General features: G+C 35.0%; 1 protein-coding gene and 1 long non-coding RNA gene across 2 annotated transcripts in view; both read left to right on the top strand.

Annotated features, from left to right (window-relative positions):
- The window catches only part of LOC108697796 (mucin-2), a 113,799-nt gene that overhangs the window by 76,069 nt on the left and 17,736 nt on the right, over nt 1-19,994 (top strand). The window contains exons 125-154 of the mRNA XM_041570643.1: nt 667-772; nt 1,036-1,137; nt 1,946-1,977; nt 3,017-3,122; nt 3,475-3,576; nt 3,870-3,919; nt 4,003-4,108; nt 4,362-4,460; nt 4,670-4,695; nt 5,611-5,631; nt 5,853-5,897; nt 6,080-6,188; nt 6,568-6,599; nt 7,076-7,120; nt 7,605-7,713; nt 7,999-8,030; nt 8,297-8,341; nt 8,493-8,601; nt 9,120-9,151; nt 9,348-9,392; nt 15,704-15,812; nt 17,138-17,160; nt 17,404-17,448; nt 17,577-17,685; nt 18,112-18,134; nt 18,377-18,421; nt 18,561-18,669; nt 19,252-19,274; nt 19,517-19,561; nt 19,711-19,819. Of these exons, the coding sequence (XP_041426577.1) occupies nt 667-772; nt 1,036-1,137; nt 1,946-1,977; nt 3,017-3,122; nt 3,475-3,576; nt 3,870-3,919; nt 4,003-4,108; nt 4,362-4,460; nt 4,670-4,695; nt 5,611-5,631; nt 5,853-5,897; nt 6,080-6,188; nt 6,568-6,599; nt 7,076-7,120; nt 7,605-7,713; nt 7,999-8,030; nt 8,297-8,341; nt 8,493-8,601; nt 9,120-9,151; nt 9,348-9,392; nt 15,704-15,812; nt 17,138-17,160; nt 17,404-17,448; nt 17,577-17,685; nt 18,112-18,134; nt 18,377-18,421; nt 18,561-18,669; nt 19,252-19,274; nt 19,517-19,561; nt 19,711-19,819 (1,993 nt within the window). The remainder of the gene's footprint in view (nt 1-666; nt 773-1,035; nt 1,138-1,945; nt 1,978-3,016; nt 3,123-3,474; nt 3,577-3,869; nt 3,920-4,002; nt 4,109-4,361; nt 4,461-4,669; nt 4,696-5,610; nt 5,632-5,852; nt 5,898-6,079; nt 6,189-6,567; nt 6,600-7,075; nt 7,121-7,604; nt 7,714-7,998; nt 8,031-8,296; nt 8,342-8,492; nt 8,602-9,119; nt 9,152-9,347; nt 9,393-15,703; nt 15,813-17,137; nt 17,161-17,403; nt 17,449-17,576; nt 17,686-18,111; nt 18,135-18,376; nt 18,422-18,560; nt 18,670-19,251; nt 19,275-19,516; nt 19,562-19,710; nt 19,820-19,994) is intronic.
- Nucleotides 9,892-11,236, top strand: LOC121396556. The gene is made up of 3 exons (XR_005963084.1): nt 9,892-9,994; nt 10,305-10,336; nt 10,901-11,236. It is a non-coding gene; the product is annotated as an uncharacterized LOC121396556 (long non-coding RNA).

Here is a 19,994-nt window from a genome sequence, read left to right as displayed (position 1 = left end):
GCAGATTTATCAAGGATCGAACTTCGAAGTTAAAAATACTTCGAAATTCTACCATCAAATTGAAATACTTCGACTTTGAATATCGAAGTTGAAGTTTTATTCATCGAATTCGGGTATCCTGCGGTCGAAGTAAAATCGTTCGATCGAACGATTAAATCCTTTGAATGGAACGATTCAAAGGATTTCAGCGATCGATAGAATGATTTTACTTCGATTTCCAAAAATGTAGAAAAATGCTCTAGAAGGTCCCCATAGTCTAACATAGCACTTCGGCAGGTTTATTTTGGTATTGAAATCGAAGTTTTTTTAAAGAGACAGTACTTCGATTATCGAATGGTCGAATTTTCGAAAGATTTTACTTCAAATCAAATTAGAAGTCGAAGTCGTATTGATTCTATTCGATGGTCAGAGTATCCAAAAAAAATGACTTCGAATTTCGAATTTTTTTACTTCGAAAATTCCCTCGAATTCACTTCGACCCTTGATGAATCTGCCCCTTAATATTTATACTATACTGCAGATTAAAAAACATTTTGCTCCATTTTCCCATAGCCCAGTGTGAAGAGGTTACAGGAAATGCCAATAAATAAGTATAGTAAAATCTGTAGGAACTGTGAACAATTATTATTCCATGGGTTACTTCATAGGTTATTTATTTCATTACAGGGTGTATGTAGTGATGTCAAGTGTGAAGTGGTGAAATGTACCAAGGAGGGAGAGGCTATGGTGGAAGTTCCTTCAGCAGATCCTTGTTGTCCACGTTACATCTGTAGTAAGTTCTACTGTGAATTGTAATGCCACCTAAAGTAGACTATGAAAACCATGTTTGTAGTTGTCTTTTACTAGTTAAGTATTTCTGAAGCTGTTAAAATTAATTATTTGATGTTATTACTGGACAGCATTGCAACTTTGTTAAGGCTTATGCTGAAAGCCTACAAGTCTCAAGTAAGAGTAGGGAAAGCACATCATACACATACATGTCAATTATGAAACACCAGTATAAGCACCTATTTAAGAAAGAATATTTTCTTGCAGAATGCAATAATTTATGTAACCCTCCACCTACTTGCATTGATGGAAGACCACCACTAAGAACATTTAACCCTGATACTCAGTGCTGTCCGGAGTATGAATGCAGTAAGTACACCCAGGACATATTCACTGTTCTCTTTATAACATAGAATTATTTACTGACAGATGGAGGGAAGCAATTCTCTAGCAAACCGTATGAAACAATGGGTTGTTCAAAGAACAAGTTATAAGTTTTTTTTTAACTCAGCTCTTAGATGTTCTTGAAGTAGTTGGAATCTTTGAAGGTATGTGGCGTGAATGAAAGCCACATAGAGTGTAGCAGGGAATCAATCAATAGGTAATTACAAGGGCATTGTAGGAAAACATGCAATTGGTTGATTGTAAAAACACAACGCAATGAGATTCAGCTTTACCAAAATTATTAAACTATTAGACAGATAGATATAGTCATAATTTGTTTTATGAGTCTGATAATCAGATATGCACTGATATGATATGTATAGACTCAACTACTATTCCTAATATCAATAGTTGCAGGTGAACCAAAGGATGGACAATGGACATCCATCATTTTAAATTAGCAGCTCCAGTACTCTATCTATTGAACAATGCCCTTGATGTTTGTTTGCTGCGCTGTCTAAGAATAATGGAGGATCAATCTGCAATTGGTAGGGCTCTTTAGGTGCTACTAGAAAAAATGCACCAGTCCTGGCTCCAGATCAGTGAGATCTGCTCAGATCTAGTAGTTACCTCTAATAATCTGGCAGAAGGAATGAATGCCTATCAAGATAATAACACCAGAATAAGAGATCAGAGAGGTTTTTTTATGATTCATTTCTGTAACATTTGATATTTATATAGTGTACATGTACTCCATATATGCTTTAACATGAAAATGTGTTCTTATTCATAGAGCCCGTGTCACCTACAACACCACCTACAAAGGTATGTGCACATTGTATTTAGTGTGGCTCATTTATAAACACTGAACTATTTGCACATGGGCAGTAACTAGTGATGGGCGAATTTATCTCATTCTGCTTTGCCGCAAAATTCACATATTTCCCACGAAATTCGAGAAACAGCAAAAAAAGGGAATTTTGATGCCCGTGTCAATTCTGACGCTCGCGTAAATTTTGACGCTAAAGTCAATGGGTGTCTGAATAATGTTGACGTGCGATGGTTTTGATTCGAGCGACTTTTCCGACATGTATCCAAAATGTTTGGATGCCGGCAAATTTTCACCAATTTATTCGCCGGCTGCGAAACACGGAAATTCGTGCCTGGCGAATTTATTCACCCATCACTACAAGCAACCAATCAAAGATTGCCTTTTTTTAGCCTGCTGTGAAAACAAACATTTGATGGGTTACCGCCCACGGACAAATTTGCTCAGTTTTAATATATGACTCCCACACAGTTACTTGGCTGCAAGTAATAATGAAGTGGAACTTGATAGCAAGAGTAGACCTTGTTGTCACAGTACTCTATACCAAATTATGTTGTTTTAAGCCTGCTGTGATCTATGTGGGTGGTACTATTAAATGTAAACCATAGCTGAATCATGGATAAAATTAAAGATTACAAAATAGTTACACTGTCGTGTTTTTATAGATTAAATTCTCATCTACAAAGTCTACATACGCAGCGTTATGGTCTATCCGTACCATAAATCTCTCCATTTTTATCAAAGTTTCTTAGCAACCTAGTGCTTTTAATCGTTTCTAAAAATATTCCATGTCCTTAAGCCTGGCCAAACTGAGGCCTTTTAGTATTTGTTGCACTACGATTCTCTGCAACCCATAACTACCCAAGCCAGTTAAGGGATGTTGTCAAGTGATGGTATCAGATGAATGGCTGTAGGTTGGACATGTCCCTCTTAAAACGCTCCATATAATGGAAATAGTTAAACATAAGTATCAATTTGATCTACACATATTAGAAATGAAAAGAGATAATTTCGCCTAATTTTTTTTCCGTCTAGGACATTTGCAAAGGTGTGACTTGTAATACTGTAACATGTGAGAGGGAGGGTGAAAAAATGGTTGAAGTTACTTCCTCGGATCCCTGCTGTCCAAAATATGTGTGTGGTAAGTTTCTAAATAAAGGCAGAAAACAAGCAGTTTACTGTCCATATGAATTGTGCAGTCTTGCCTCTTATTGCACCCTGTGTAATATTGTATAGTGGTGAGCTCAACTTTCTCTCTTTCTATCGTTTCTATCTAAGAGAAATAAACCATTTACTGTATAAAGCACGTGACAAACCCATTCACTGATCTGCCTAGGGAGCATTTATTTTCATTCTTAATTTTGCTTCAACCTCAGTTCAAGGCAATCTTGCTTTTCCGTTAAATTGTATCTGATGTTTGGCATATATCTGACACTCTGACTGTATCTTCCCAAACTGTCGTAACAATTTTGAAATTTTTTTTTTTTTTACAGAATGCACTCAGGCTTGCAGCCCTCCTGTTACCTGCGTGGATGGAAAACCACCAGTGAAAACCTTTGAAGCAAAAACTAATTGTTGTCCAACCTATGAATGCTGTAAGTGTAAATGCAAATGAGTGTAAATATAATCATTTTCATTAGCCTTTCACGAGTATCAGTGAGGTAATTAAATAAATATCACAAATATAGGCACAAGGTCTTGAAATCCCATAGTAACCTTTCAAACAGGTGCTACCTATTGATTGGTGTATATGGGTTACTAGACCCAGTTCAAAGTTTTCTACTTGTATTAAATCGTCCTGTAAGTCTTTTATGTAGTAAGTTCCAGAGACTGCCATATTTGTAAGATGCTCAGTCTATAGAAATGGTGTCTTGTTTTTGTTTTGTAGTACCACCAATAACCACCTTACCACCTGTACCACAAAAGACCACACCAGAGGTAAGGAATAGCAATGTTGTTACAAAATGAAAAAATGAATGCATGAACTTGAAAGGAATGTAATCCTATTATTTGTCTTTCAGGAAATATGCAAAGATATCAAATGTCCGGTAATAACCTGCACAAAGAATGGTTCAACTCTTGTGTCTTTCAAAGGGAAAGATCCTTGCTGTAATGTAGAATATTGTGGTAAGTGGTGTTTTATAGTTGTGTCAGAATGAGTATAAATTGTTGAACTGAAACCCCTTTCTCAGGTTCTTATCATTGTGACTTACCAAAAAACATTTTAACTGTAATATGGCTTTGTTTTAATAGCATGAAAAAGACCTTAAACATGCAGTTTTGTACCATATAATGCTTATTTATAATATAATATTTGGAAGCATTCTGGGATAGATTTTGTTCCAAGTTCTTATTTGTATTTGTGGATTTTCTTTTACAGACTGCATTGATCCATGCCCGCCAACTCTGGTTTGTAAATCAGGCAAGCCAACCATGGAGATTGATCCAGAAAATGAATGCTGCCCCCGGTACAGCTGTCGTAAGTATCCATCCTCAGCAACACATTTGAGATACCATTCATTTTTGTCTGCCATAGCTGTAATTGTCTAGTTCATCTAATGTAAGTTGTAACTCAATGCAAAATAAGCTAATACTTAGGAAACCAAGCTTTTAAGAACTTTTAAGACTCTGTTCTTCTTCAACTCAAGCATTAAAATGTACTCTAACCCCTAATTTTCTTGTTTGCAGCTCCTGAAAGTGTTATAGAAAAAACAGTAAGTTTATAGATGATTTTGATACATCTGTGATTGGTCAATGTTGGTCAAAGTTAGTGAAACCAGTGATCACAAAGTGAACACTCCTGCTCACACTGGCAAATTTGCAGCTCTCATTAGGGTATTTTGCTTTGGTTGTTGTATTTTCAATGGACTAAATCCATTTCTTCAAGTTAAATCTTTCAAATGTCTTTATTTCTCAGATTCAGTGTGAGAAATAAAGAAGTTTTAAAGATTCAATCGGAGTTATGCAACTTGAAGAGAATACAAGTATTTTGGAGGGGTTTCTGGGAACAACCTTATTACATGAAGCCAAATGTTAAAGAGATAATATGGCCAAGTACAGTTTTTCTGAGACATTTTGAAGGAAGCCTCCTCCTGTATTGCTATTACTGTATATTATATATTACTATTATATCAATAAACATTGTGAAAATCCTGGATTCCCTTAGATTGACCACAAAGGAATAAATTTGTATCTTGTTTACTAATAAGCACACTCTGGAAATTCATTAGGGGTAATGTAATAAAAGGTCCAAGAAATGCTGCCTGATTGGTAGCTATGAGTCTCCAGGAATTAAAGTACCTTCATAATATTTATTTCTGGGTCATTACTGTTTTCATCTCTAAATCCAATGAACTGTAGAAAATACTCCGTCTGCAGCCCTGTACCTTTATATGGCCATGGAACTTCTCAGTGACTTCCTACACTGTATTGGAAATAATGTAAAATATACTGATATTTATAGTAACCAAAATGTTCCATAATTATATGAAGGCACTGAGCCAAAGGGTGGGAGCTTATCAACCTGTTATGGATCTTTTTATGTAGCAACGACGTTGTATGTTAAAGTGTTTGTTGCATTAGCATATAACAAGAGTATTCATGATGGCTCCCTTATTTCTCCTTCACAGACTACCCCATCTGTAACAGAGGTATGTAATAGTTTGTCCCTGATCTAAAACTTGACATTTTCTGTTTGAAACTGATGACCCATGGACTTTGCTTGGTTATTTTAACGGAAGAGAAAATGTCATTAATATGCTCTTTATTTTTATTCCTTGGGAGTTGAAATATGAAAAATGCTCTTAGTTGTTTGTTTTTTTAATTTGAAGGCAAAACATCAATAACGTTGTTTTTTTCCCTATTTTTAAAGCCGGAACTCACTACAACACCCAGACCACCAATCTTCACCACTCCGGTATGAGACATGGATACATATTAACTATGTACTAAAAAAACACTGTTCAGAATCTAAACTGAGCCTTCAATATTGTATGAGTGATTCTTTCATTTCCATACAGAAAATAATGTCATTGTGATCTCTTTTTTAGCCATATTTTTGTTTGTATATCCTCTTATATCTGTTATCTTTTCTTATAGCCTGAATGTGCCGATGTCAAGTGTTACAAAGTCACTACCTGCCGTTACAATGAGGTAGAGATTGCAGAACCAAATCCTCTTGATCCTTGCTGTCCAAGATATCGCTGTGGTAAGTACCGACTGGAGTGAGTTTGATAATAAAACATATAGTTACCCATAAGACCACTAAGAATATTGGATGCAAAGGGTATAAGTGTAATTCCGTTGTGTACTGATATAAGGGCCAAAAAGGCATTGCAAATGGTATTCAAACTATTATCAATATTAATATGAAAATATACTATATAAGTAGGGTAGGTTCTCCAGTAACTGTTTAATTTAAAGCAATAGTTAAAGAAAGAAAAATATGATTTTCCTTAAATGTTTTCTGATGTTTTAACTGTAAAAATGTAAAGGCTCTAGGCATTAGCAGTGACCATAATAGCTCTTCCTCTTTGTTCCCTCAACTGTTAAAGGATTCATCTACTAATCATATTTTTCATGTTTAGAGCCAAAGCCAACACCAAGCCCAACTCCTTCAGTAAGTAGTTCATACTTTGTGCATACCCTTATATATACTGTACAGATGAAGCCACTAAGATTCATGTGTTAAATTTATCATGACTTTAAGAAACTGTTATCTAAAGTCATGTAAAGTCATTTAATGCATTTAAGCTTTCCAAGAACAATACAATACCACCATGGTCCAATGAAGCCTCAGAAAAAAACTCCATAATTAGATGGGATGTTGTAATGCAATTTTCTGTGTTAACGGGATGTGAGTTAAATGAGATTAGTTATTCTGTGTTAAACACACATACCAAAGTGGCTTCATCTGTATATGGACTTAGTCTCTTTTACTAGAAAATCTAATTCTCAATATTTTTTCTTTTTCCATGTTGCTCAATTCTGCGCTATGCTCACTTTTAGTGGCAGCTTTTTTTTTTAATGTTTTGATTATTTCCATTTAAAGAGAGAAACAGTCAATAATGTGCTGTTTCTTCTGATTTTTTACAGCCGGAACTCACTACAACACCCAGACCGCCAATCATCACTACTCCGGTATGAGATAGGGCTAAGACATTTACTATGTACTAATGCAACACTGTTCAGAATGAAAAACTGTGCTTGGAAGAGAAATTCTCTCATCACATGTAAAATAAGCTCAATATAATGGTGCAGTATACAGTATAAATCCAGCATAAATGTTAGAGGGCATCACGTTCAGGTGTCTGTCCTATATACAGTAGGTAATAAATAGAAGTCTCCCTTGTTACAAAAGGAAGGGAAGTGCTAGGTATGTACATGACATGCTAGTAGGCCACTCCTTCAGTATGACAGACATGGAGTAGACTCACCAACACCAAATACATGGACAAGATAACAATCTTCTCTCCATTCTGCAAGCACAAACAGTTGCACCTAGAAGCATCAAGTGCAACTCCCTAGGGGGCATGGTGCAAAGTAATGAAATGCTTTGTAGTGTGAAAGATTGTCTCAGTTTATGTACAGTATATTTTCTTATATATGTTACCTTTCCTTATAGCCTGAATGTGCTGGTGTCACATGTACCAAAGATACTACTTGTCGATACAATGAGATAGAGATTCAGGAACCTAATCCACTGGACCCTTGTTGTCCAAGATATCGTTGTGGTAAGTACAGACTGGAATGATATTACCCATGGATTTCATGTGAAAGACAAGATATAGTTACCCATAGTTGACATCATGGCCGGAACTAGGGAAAGGCAGAAGAGGCACGTGCCTAGGGAGCAAAATTGGAGGGGTGCCAGGCACGTACCTCTTGTGCGGCCTTCTCCTAATTCAGAAACTTACATCCCTCATCTAAAAAACATGTTGATTGCTATTAAACCTGTTTTCTTTCTTCCAGATTCCCAAGGATTTCATGTACTAAATATATTGTTCCTTTTATTTTAGAGCCCAAGCCAACACCAAGTCCAACTCCTTCAGTAAGTAGATGGATTATACACATCAATTAAAGCCATATGATACATATGTGTTCATTATAATTTCTGATAATCATACCACCTATTTCAGTAGAAAATAGAAAAATGTATAAATTGTACCAATATCTTCATTAACTGAACCCTTCCCCCTTTCCTTTTTGGGACACATTTTGCCTATTCATCTGCATTGGCTTCATTGGGATGACAGTTTTTAAATGTAGCTAAAAGTTTATATAGTTGTCCTTCATGCCTTTTCCTTTTATTTATAGCCTGAACTCACGACAACACCCAGACCACCAATCATCACCACTCCGGTATGAGACTGGGCTAAATATTCTCTATAGTAATGCAACACTGTTCAGACTGTAAACTGAGCCTTGAACATTGTATGTGAGTTTGTCTCATCACATAGATAAGAAGCTTGGTTTATGTATATCCTCTTATATATTTTACCTTTCCTTATAGCCTGAATGTGCCGGCGTCACATGTACCAAAGACATTACATGTCGATACAATGAGATAGAGGTTCCAGAACCAAATCCATTTGACCCTTGTTGTCCAAAATATCACTGTGGTAAGTACAGAAAGGAATGATGCTACCCACGAGTTTGAAGAAATAATATAGTTAACAGTAGGTGCCTCGCATGTCCTATAGTTTCACAAGACTGCTACATATATTGGAAAAAAGGGTCTAGGTACTAATGGAACACTGTTAAGAATGGAAAACTGAGCCTTGATTATTTTATGAGAGATTCTCTGATCACACAGGAAATAAGTAAGACTAATGTTGCAGTATACAGAATAAATCCAATTTAAAGTGCAAAGGGCATGGCAGTCAGTTCTGTCTGACCTAATAGGCATTAAAATCAGGGCTAGTGCCAGTAAAAATGTATCCAATTTGGTTCACCTTGTCCCAGCATGTCACTCAATGTCATTCGCAGATAAATATCACGTCTTTAGGAAAAGGGGTGTGCAGTGTGAAATCAGAACAGGCTTTGCTCCATCTGTATCTATTCCCCTTTATCAACTATTCTTGCTTATTCCATGCTGCTAAAGAATTCAACTACTAAACATGTTTTCCTTTTATTTTAGAGCCCAAGCCGACACCAAGTCCAACTCCTTCAGTAAGTAGATGGATCAATGAAATCCGCAGAAATTACATTTATTCACAGACATTTCTGATCTTCACTTCATCCCTTTCAATTTTAAATGAGAAAAATGTGTTTATTGTATCAGTATCTTAGGGGAAGCTCATATTTCTTAGATTTTCATATAAACAGGAAAAAGTCAGTAATGTTCTGTTTTTCCTTATAATTTCAGCTGGAACTCACTACAACACCCAGGCCTCCAATCTTCACCACTCCGGTATGAGACAGGACTAAAATATTCACTCCACTCCAATGAAATCTGGGCCTTAAACATTGTGTTAAACATATATAGATGATATGTTCAGTTTATTGGTGCTGTATATAGTATAAATCCTGTACAGCATTGCAAAGAGCAGTGAACTAAATCCCTAGGCGTTGTATATCTTGTACCATGAATGACATAGTATACGGGAAGTTCTTTTTATGCCCATGACCTGCTTTAGTGCCACCCCTCCAGTATGCTGAGCTGGCAGGCATCACACCACATACATGGTTAGGAGCACTTCTTCGCTCCATGTTCTGCAAGCAGAAAAATTTCACCTATGAAAGTCAAGTGCAACTTCTTAGGGGTTCAATGTGCAAATGTGAAGTTCTCTGGTAGGAAGCTAAACATTAATGGCAGTGCTACTTCAAAGTGGACTTAAAAATGCTTATAAATACCCACCAGCTGTGCTTGTATATACTCTTATATCGAATACCTTTTCTTATAGCCTGAATGTGCCAACGTCAAGTGTTATAAAGAACTGACCTGTGCGTATAACGAAATAGAGATTCCAGAACCAAATCCACTGGATCCTTGTTGTCCAAGACATCGCTGTGGTAAGTACAAAGAGGAAAGATGTTACCTATGCATTTGATCCTGAAAAACAGTTACCATAGTTACCATATAGTTACCAAGAGTTGTCATATATATTCCCTATGGTCTGCTAATTATATTGAAAGCAAATGTCTGACTGTTCACTGGACTGTGACTGTGAAATAAATCTGATCTTATGTATTGTACAAAATACCAGGGCAAACTGATCAAAGGCTATTCAAACTATTGTCTACTGTCTTCACTTCCATATTTCTCATTGTTCCAAGCTGCTAAAAGATTCCACTACTAATCAAATGTTACCTTTTATTTTAGAGCCCAAGCCAACACCAAGCACAACCCCTTCAGTAAGTATGGATGGATTGTGCAAATCAATTAAGTCCCATTGAACCACATCAGAACACATTTCTGATACTCAAAATCAGAAAATGTATTTTTTGTTTTTAAGTTTTTGAAGTTCTTATAAAATAAACTGATCCTCATCTTCTATATGACACATTTGTAAAGACAAATGCACATACATATACTGTAAATGTAAATCATCTTATAGAGTCTATTCTATCCACAAAGGCACAAAAGAGAGACTATTAAAAATCAATCTTCAATGACCCAAACAAATATGTGAATATGAAATGGTAATCACAGTTTGATTTTAAAAAATACAATTTAAATTTAGGTGAACTATTTCTATTTCCCTTCTATCAATGCTTTCTCCATGTTACTCCATTTTGTTAGGGTCTCCAGTTTTAGGGACAGCTCCAACTTTTATAGTTTTTTCATTTGAAGAGAAAAAGTCAATAATATGCTGTTTTTTTCTTCAGTTTAAGTGGCAGCTTGCATTGTTAACATAATATTATCATTTAAAGAGAGAAAAAGTAAATCATTTTTGCTGTTTCTGCTTATTTTTAAAGCCAGAATTAACTACAACACCCAAACCACCAATCTTCACCACGCCGGTATGAGATAAAATATTGTCTATTTTTACTATACTTGCTGAACCCTGTTGTCATGATGCCCATGTCCTGCCCATGTTCCACTCTCCTGTATGCTAAGTTGGAAAGCATTGCCAGTACCATGTATAACTCTATACTCTACAAATACAAACATTTTTTTTTCTGCAATGGGACTTGAAAATGCTTTTTGTTATTTACTATCTGTGCTTGTTTTGTCACCGATCTCTTCTTTCCAGCTATAATTTATTTTCTTATATCCTTCACTGTTTCTTGTAGCCTGAATGTGCCGATGTCAAGTGTTACAAAGATGTTACCTGTCGATACAATGAGATTGAGGTTGCAGAACCAAATCCACTTGATCCTTGTTGTCCAAAATATCACTGTGGTAAGTACAGAGTCGAATGATGTTACCCCGCAGTTGTGTCCTATAGTCTTATGTAGAAATGAAAAATTGTTTTCAAAACCCCTAATTATATTGAAAGAAAAGGTCATAATGGTTACTGAACTGTGACAAAACTCAGTTTAAGTCCAAAAAAAAAAACTTATTTATAGTACAGTGCCCACAGTACTGATTTTGTGCACATCTGCATTTATACTCGAGAGTGAAAGCCACAATATTGCTTGCTATGACTTGGAATAGATAGTTATAACAGAAGCAAGAGTATTCTTTATTCCATTAATTAAGATGCACTGTATTTCCTTACAATTAGGGGCCCATTTACTAAGGGTCGAAGTGAATTTTCAAATTCAAAAACTTTGAATTTCAAAGTAATTTTTGGGTACTTCGACCATCGAACAGGCCAAAATTCGATTTGAATTGAAAATACTTCACAAAATCGACCATTCAAAAATCAAAGTACTGTCTCTTTAAAAAACTTCGACCATCTTAAACCTGGCGAATTGCTGTTTAGCCTCCTATAACCTATTTGAGCCGTTGGCTACGTTTGCATGAAAGTTTTTTTGTAAAATCGTATGATTGTACGATTAAATCGTACATATCTAACGACTCGAAGGATTTCATTGTACAATCAATTTAGCGGAAAAAACCTTCGACTATCGTACTACACCTATTCGATGGTCGACGTTTTTTCACTTCGAAATTCGACCCTTGATAAATCTGCCACTTAGAGTATATGTTCCTATAGAAATAGCTATATTAGAGAGAGAGAGAGAGAGAGAGAGAGAGAGAGAGAAAGAGAGAGAGAGAGAGAGAGAGAGAGAGAGAGAGAGAGAGAAAGAAAGAGAGAGAGACAGAGAGAGAGAGAGAGAGAGAGAGAGATGATAAAACTTTGAATAAACATTTGTCTCAGATGGTTCACCATGTCACAATATGTCACTTTATTTTAACAGATAGATATGACGCCTTTAGTGACCTGTGCTGTGCTCCATCTGTAGCAGAGTACTGTTTTATCAGCCATTCCAGACTGTTAATGCATTGATATTCTTAAAATATATTTTCTTTTCTTTTAGAGCCCAAGACAACCCCAGGCCAAGTAAGTAGATGGATTGTGCACATCAATTAAATTCCAGATCTTCTTACAAACAATAAAAAAAGAAACATTTATGTACAGTAACAATTTCATTATTTATATGAAACATCTCCTCGTCCACTTGACACACTTGAATTAAGAAAAAGTTCATTTTTATTTGATGAGAATAAATCAATAATGTTTTATTGTTTTTCTTTGCTTTTATAGCCAGAACTCACTACAACACCCAGACCACCAATCATCACCACTCCGGTATGAGACAGGACTAAAATATTCATTATATTATCATGGAACACTGTAAGATAAACCTGAGAAATTGCCTCAGTTTTCATTTACACTCTAATATGTGTTACCTTTCATTATAGCCTGAATGTGCCAACGTCAAGTGTTATAAAGAGTTTACCTGTCAATACAACGAAATAGAGATGGAGGAACCCAATCCACTGGATCCTTGTTGTCCAAGATATTGGTGTGGTAAGTACCGTGTACAATGATGTTACCCATATATGAAAGACAGAACATGGTTACCCATTGTTGCAATACATGTCCTATGGTCTCATAGACGTAATATAAAAAAGTCCCTAGTTATATTGAAAGCAAAGGCCTGACTTATTACTGGACTGTGACAAAACTCAGTTTCTGGTTAAAAAGGACTTTTTACAGTACAGGTATCACTGAAATAAAGGCTATAACACATTCATCAAATAGTATTTCAACTAAAATGTTATATGGAAAATACATTGTATCAGCTGGGTTTCCCTTTAAAGGGCATGTCAAGTCTAAAATAGAATAAGGCTAGAAATGCTGTATTTTGTATACTAAATATAAACATGAACTTACTGCACCACAAGCCTAATCAAACAAATAATTTATGCTTTCAAAGTTGGCTACAGGGGGTCACCATCTTGTAACTTTGTTATACATCTTTGCAAGATTAAGACTGTGCACATGCTCAGTGTGGTCTGGGCTGCTTAGGGATCGTCATAAACAAAGCTGCTTGAGTTCTGCATGGCTGGGAAGTAAGGTGGGGGCTCCCCCTGCTGTTCATAAGTATGATTGTTTCCCTGCTCAGCAGTTAGGGACCGTCTGACAATTCCTATCCACAGCAGTAAATGAAGGGAGAATTTCACTGCGTACAGTCAGGTTTCTTATAAAAACGGTATACATTTTTTAATTAAAGTATATTGGAGATAGGTTTCTTTTTCATTAAAGAAAGTAAAAATGGGATTTTATTTTTTTGCCTTTACATGCCCTTTAATTTTTCATTATACATTGCTGTGCACATCTGCAGTGCTACATGAAAATTGGAGCCACAATATTGCTTGTTATGACAGACATAGATAGATATAGCAGAATCAAGAATATTGTCTGTTCTAATTATAAAGAAGTTTCAATAAAACATATACCTTATATGTAGATAGATAAATGGATAGAGAGAGAGCAAACTTTGTCTAAATATTTGTCTCAGGTGGTTTCCCATGTCAAAATATGTCAACAGATAATATGACGCCTTTAGTGACATGTGCTGTGCTCGATCTGTAGCAGAGTGCTGTTTTATCAGCTATTCATTCTTTATCTAGACTGCTAAATTATTCATATTCTTTTTCTTTTATTTCAGAACCCAAGACAACCCCAGGCCAAGTAAGTAGATGGAATGTGCACAGCAATTAAATTCCTATGAAATGTGCTGTAATTCCGGACTTCTTTAAGAAAAAAAAAGAATACATGGCAAACAAACTGAAAATTGCACTGATATTAACAAAACAATTTCATTATTTCTAATAAAATGTATTTTTTTACCACTTTTCACACAAAAAGTTCATTTTTATTAAAAGAGAATAATGTGCTGTTTTTCTATAATTTTTACAGCCGGAACTCACTACAACACCCAGACCACCAATCATCACCACTCCGGTATGAGACTGGGCTAAAATATTTGCTATGTACTAATAGAAATATGTTCAGAAGTTACATTGTTGTAAACTGAGCTTGAGAGATTGTCCGATCACATAAAGAAAGAAGCCCCATTTTTTTACATCTTCTTATATCTGTTACCTTTCCTTATAGCCTGAATGTGCCGGTGTCACATGTATTAAAGACGTTACCTGTCGATACAATGAGATTGAGGTTGCGGAACAAAATCCATTTGATCCTTGTTGTCCAAAATATCACTGTGGTAAGTACAGAGTGGAATGATGTTATCAATAGTTCTCATGTGTCCAATGGTCTAGTGATATAGAGTATATTTTTCCTAATGTATAAATGTAGAGGTATTAGGTATTAATATACCTTGCATATATAGATAGATCAGATAGTATTGATGGGAGAATTTATTTGCCAGGCGCAAATTCGCAGCGAATTTCCGTGTTTCAGCACAGGCGAATAAATTCGCGAAATTGCCGCAAAAGTTAGCCAGCGAAAATTCGCTGGCGTCAAAATATATTTGCTGCCGGCGACAATTCTGACCCTGGCGACAATTCCGACGCCGGTGACAATTCTAGGCGCCCAGTGACTTTAATGGGCGTCAGGTGGCAAAATTCACGTTTCGCTAATTTTTCACCATTTCACAAAATTTGCGTGAAATTCGCAAATTTTTCGGGAGAACTTCGCCCATCACTATTAGATAGATGATTGAGAGATAGATAGATAGATAGATAGATAGATAGATGATAGATAGATCAAGCATACTTTGTATAAATATTTGTCTCAGATAGTTTCCATGTCACAATATGCAGCGTGCTGCTTTGTCAGCCATTCTTCCTTGCTCCAGACTGCTAAAGTATTCATATTCTAAACATATATTTTCTTTTATTTCAGAGCCCAAGACAACCCCAGGCCAAGTAAGTAGATGAATTGTGCCCATCAATTAAATTCCTATGAAATGTGTTAGATTTCTGTAATTCATGATTTCTTTAAAAATATAAATACCTGAAAAAAAAACTAAAAATTGTATTGATTGTAACAATACAATTTCATTATTTCTAAGACTTTTTTTTACCACTTTTCACACAAAAAGTTCATTTTTATTCAAAGAGAATGTCAATAATGTGCTGCTTTTCTTTCATTTTTACAGCCGGAACTCACGACAACACCCAGACCACCAATCATCACCACTCCGGTATGAGAAAGGGCTAAAATATTTACTATGTACCGATAGAACTATGTTCAGAAGCTACATTGTTGTAAATTGAGCTTGAGAGACTGTTTGATCACATACAGAAAGAAGCCCAGTTTTTGAATATCTTCTTATATCTGTTACCTTTCCTTATAGCCTGAATGTGCCGGTGTCACATGTATTAAAGACGTTACCTGTCGATACAATGAGATCGAGGTTGCGGAACCAAATCCACTTGATCCTTGTTGTCCAAAATATCACTGTGGTAAGTACAGAGTGGAATGATGTTATCAATAGTTCTCATGTGCCCTACGGTCTTTTATAGTAATATAAAAACTTTTACAAGACCCTTTATAATATTAAAAGTAAAAGGTCTGACGTTACTGGAATGTGACAAAACTCACTTTAAGTCCATAAAGACTGTATCTATAGTACAGCACCCATAGTACTGGCATTTATACATAAGAGTGAGAACCTCAACATTTCTTGCTATGACTTGGCATAGATAGTTATAGCAGAAGCAAGAATATTGTCTATTCTGTTAATACAGAGGAATTGCATTTCCTTACAAGTGGATTATACTTTTCCTAATGTATAAATGTAGAGGTATTACGTAACAATTTGGATAGATAGATAGATAGATAGATGATAGATAGATAGATAGATAGATAGATAGATAGTAGATAGATAGATAGATAGATAGATAGATAGATAGATAGATGATAGATAGATAGATAGATAGATAGATAGATAGATAGATAGATAGATAGATAGATGGATAGATGGATAGATAGATAGATAGATAGAAAGATAGATAATAGATGGATAGATAGATAGATAATAGATGGATAGATAGATAGATGATAGATAGATAGATAGATAGATAGATAATAGATGGATAGATAGATAGATGATAGATAGATAGATAGATAGATAGATAGATAGATAGATAATAGATGGATAGATAGATAGATAATAGATGGATAGATAGATAGATAATAGATGGATAGATAGATAGATGATAGATAGATAGATAGATAGATAGATAGATAGATAGATAATAGATGGATAGATAGATAGATGATAGATAGATAGATAGATAGATAGATAGATAGATAGATAGATAGATAATAGATGGATAGATGGATAGATAGATAGATAGATAGATAGAAAGATAGATAATAGATGGATAGATAGATAGATGATAGATAGATAGATAGATAGATGATAGATAGATAGATAGATAGATAGATAGATAGATAGATAGATAATAGATGGATAGATGGATAGATAGATAGATAGATAGAAAGATAGATAATAGATGGATAGATAGATAGATGATAGATAGATAGATAGATAGATAGATAGATAGATAGATAGATGATAGATCAAGCAAACTTTGTCTAAACATTTGTTTCAGATTGTTCCCATGTCACAATATGCCATTTAATTTCAACAGATAAATATGATGCCTTTAGTGACATGTGATGTGCTCCATCTGTAGCAGAGTGCTGGTTCATCAGCCATTCTTCCTTGCTCCAGACTGCTAAAGTATTCATATTCTAAACATATATTTTCTTTTTTTTTCAGAGCCCAAGACAACCCCAGGCCAAGTAAGTAGATGGAATGTGCCCATGAATTAAATTCCTATGAAATGTGTTAGATTTCTGTAATTTCTGACTTCTTTAAAAAAAATAAATACATGGAAAAAAACTTAAAACTGCACTGATAGTAACAAAACAATGTCATTATCTCTAAGAAATTATATTTTGTTTTACCACTTTCCACACAAAAAAGTAAGTTTTTATTCAAATGGAATAAGTCAATAATGTGCCTTTTTTCTTTCATTTTTACAGCCGGAACTCACTACAACACCCAGACCACCAATCATCACCACTCCGGTATGAAATTTTCACTTTGTACTAATGAAACACTTGTGTTATGAACTGGGTCTGAGAGTTTGTCTCATCACATAGATAAGAAATTCAGTTTATGTATATCTTCTTATATCTGTTACTTTTCCTTATAGCCTGAATGTGCCGGTGTCACATGTATTAAAGACGTTACCTGTCGATACAATGAGATTGAGGTTGCGGAACCAAATCCATTTGATCCTTGTTGTCCAAAATATCACTGTGGTAAGTACAGAGTGGAATGATTTTATTAATAGCTCTTATATGTGTCCTATGGTTTTATATAGTAATATAAAAACTTTTACAAGACCCCTAATTATATTGAAAGCCATGGTCTGACTGGTTACTGGAATGTGACAAAACTCACTTTAAGTCCAGAAGGAACTTATATTACTTATAGTACAACATCCATAGTTCTGATTTTGTGCACATCTGCATTTATACATGAGAGTGGGAGCCACAACATTGCTTGCTATGACTCTGAATAGATACTTATAGCAGAAGCAAGAATATTGTCTATTCTATTAATACAGAGGCAGTGCATTTAGTATATTTTACTAATGTATAAATGTAGAAGTATTAGGTAATAATACACCTTGCATATATAGATTTAGTATTCATGTTCTAAACATATATTTTCTTTTTTTTCAGAGCCCAAGACAACCCCAGGCCAAGTAAGTAGATGGAATGTGCCCATGAATTAAATTCCTATGAAATGTGTTAGATTTCTGTAATTTCTGACTTCTTTAAAAAAATAAATACATGGAAAAAAACTGAAAACTGCACTGATAGTAACAAAACAATGTCATTATTTCTAAGAAATTATATTTTGTTTTACCACTTTCCACACAAAAATGTAAATTTTTATTTAAATAGAATAAGTCAATAATGTGCCTTTTTTCTTTCATCTTTACAGCCGGAACTCACTACAACACCCAGACCACCAATCATCACCACTCCGGTATGAGAAAGGGCTAAAATTTTCACTTTGTACTAATGAAACACTTGTGTTATGAACTGGGTCTGAGAGTTTGTCTCATCACATAGATATAAAGCTCAGTTTATTTATATCTTCTTATATCTGTTACCTTTCCTTATAGCCTGAATGTGCCGGTGTCACATGTATTAAAGACGTTACCTGTCGATACAATGAGATAGAGGTTGCGGAACCAAATCCATTTGATCCTTGTTGTCCAAAATATCACTGTGGTAAGTACAGAGTGGAATGATGTTATCAATAGTTCTCATGTGTCCTACGATCTTTCAAAGTAATATAAAAACTTTTACAAGACCCCTAATTATATTAAAAGTAAAAGGTCTGATGTTACTGGAATGTGACAAAACTCACTTTAAGTCCATAAAGAACGTATCTATAGTACAGCACCCATAGTACTGGCATTTATACATAAGAGTGAGAACCCCAACATTGCTTGCTATGACTTGGCATAGATAGTTATAGCAGAAGCAAGAATATTGTCTATTCTGTTAATACAGAGGAATTGCATTTCCTTACAAGTGGATTATACTTTTCCTAATGTATAAATGTAGAAGTATTAGGTAACAATTTGGATAGATAGATAGATAGATAGATCAAGCAAACTTTGTCTAAACGTTTGTTTCAGATTGTTCCCATTTCACAATATGCCATTTAATTTCAACAGAGAAATATGATGCCTTTAGTGACATGTGATGTGCTCCATCTGTAGCAGAGTGCTGGTTCATCAGCCATTCTTCCTTGCTCCAGACTGCTAAAGTATTCATATTCTAAACATATATTTTCTTTTTTTTCAGAGCCCAAAACAACCCCAGGCCAAGTAAGTAAATGGAATGTGCCCATGAATTAAATTCCTATGAAATGTGTTAGATTTCTGTAATTTCTGACTTCTTTAAAAAAATAAGTACATGGAAAAAAACTGAAAACTGCACTGATAGTAACAAAACAATGTCATTATCTCTAAGAAAATATATTTTGTTTTACCACTTTCCACACAAAAAAGTAAATTATTATTTAAATAGAATACGTCAATAAGGTGCCTTTTTTCTTTCATTTTTACAGCCGGAACTCACTACAACACCCAGACCACCAATCATCACCACTCCGGTATGAGAAAGGGATAATATATTTACTATGTTCCAATAGAACTATGTTCAGAAGCTACATTGTTGTAAATTGAGCTTGAGAGATTGGCTGATCACATACAGAAAGAAGCCTGTTTTTTATATCTTTTTATATGTTACTTTTCCTTATAGCCTGAATGTGCCGGTGTCACATGTATTAAAGACGTTACCTGTCGATACAATGAGATAGAGGTTGCGGAACCAAATCCATTTGATCCTTGTTGTCCAAAATATCACTGTGGTAAGTACAGAGTGGAATGATGTTATCAATAGTTCTCATGTGTCCTATGGTCTGATATAGTAATATAAATGTTTTCACAAGACCAGTAATTACATTGAAATCAAAGATCTGACTGGTTATTGGAATGTAACAAAACTCAGTTAAGGTTTAGAAAGAATTTGTCTATAGTACAGTG

Source organism: Xenopus laevis, chromosome 7S (assembly GCF_017654675.1).
Source record: "Xenopus laevis strain J_2021 chromosome 7S, Xenopus_laevis_v10.1, whole genome shotgun sequence".
In the NCBI taxonomy this organism is placed as follows: Eukaryota; Metazoa; Chordata; class Amphibia; order Anura; family Pipidae; genus Xenopus; species Xenopus laevis.
The sequence above is the reverse complement of the archived record's forward strand: the minus strand, read 5'-3'. Positions and strand labels throughout refer to the sequence as shown.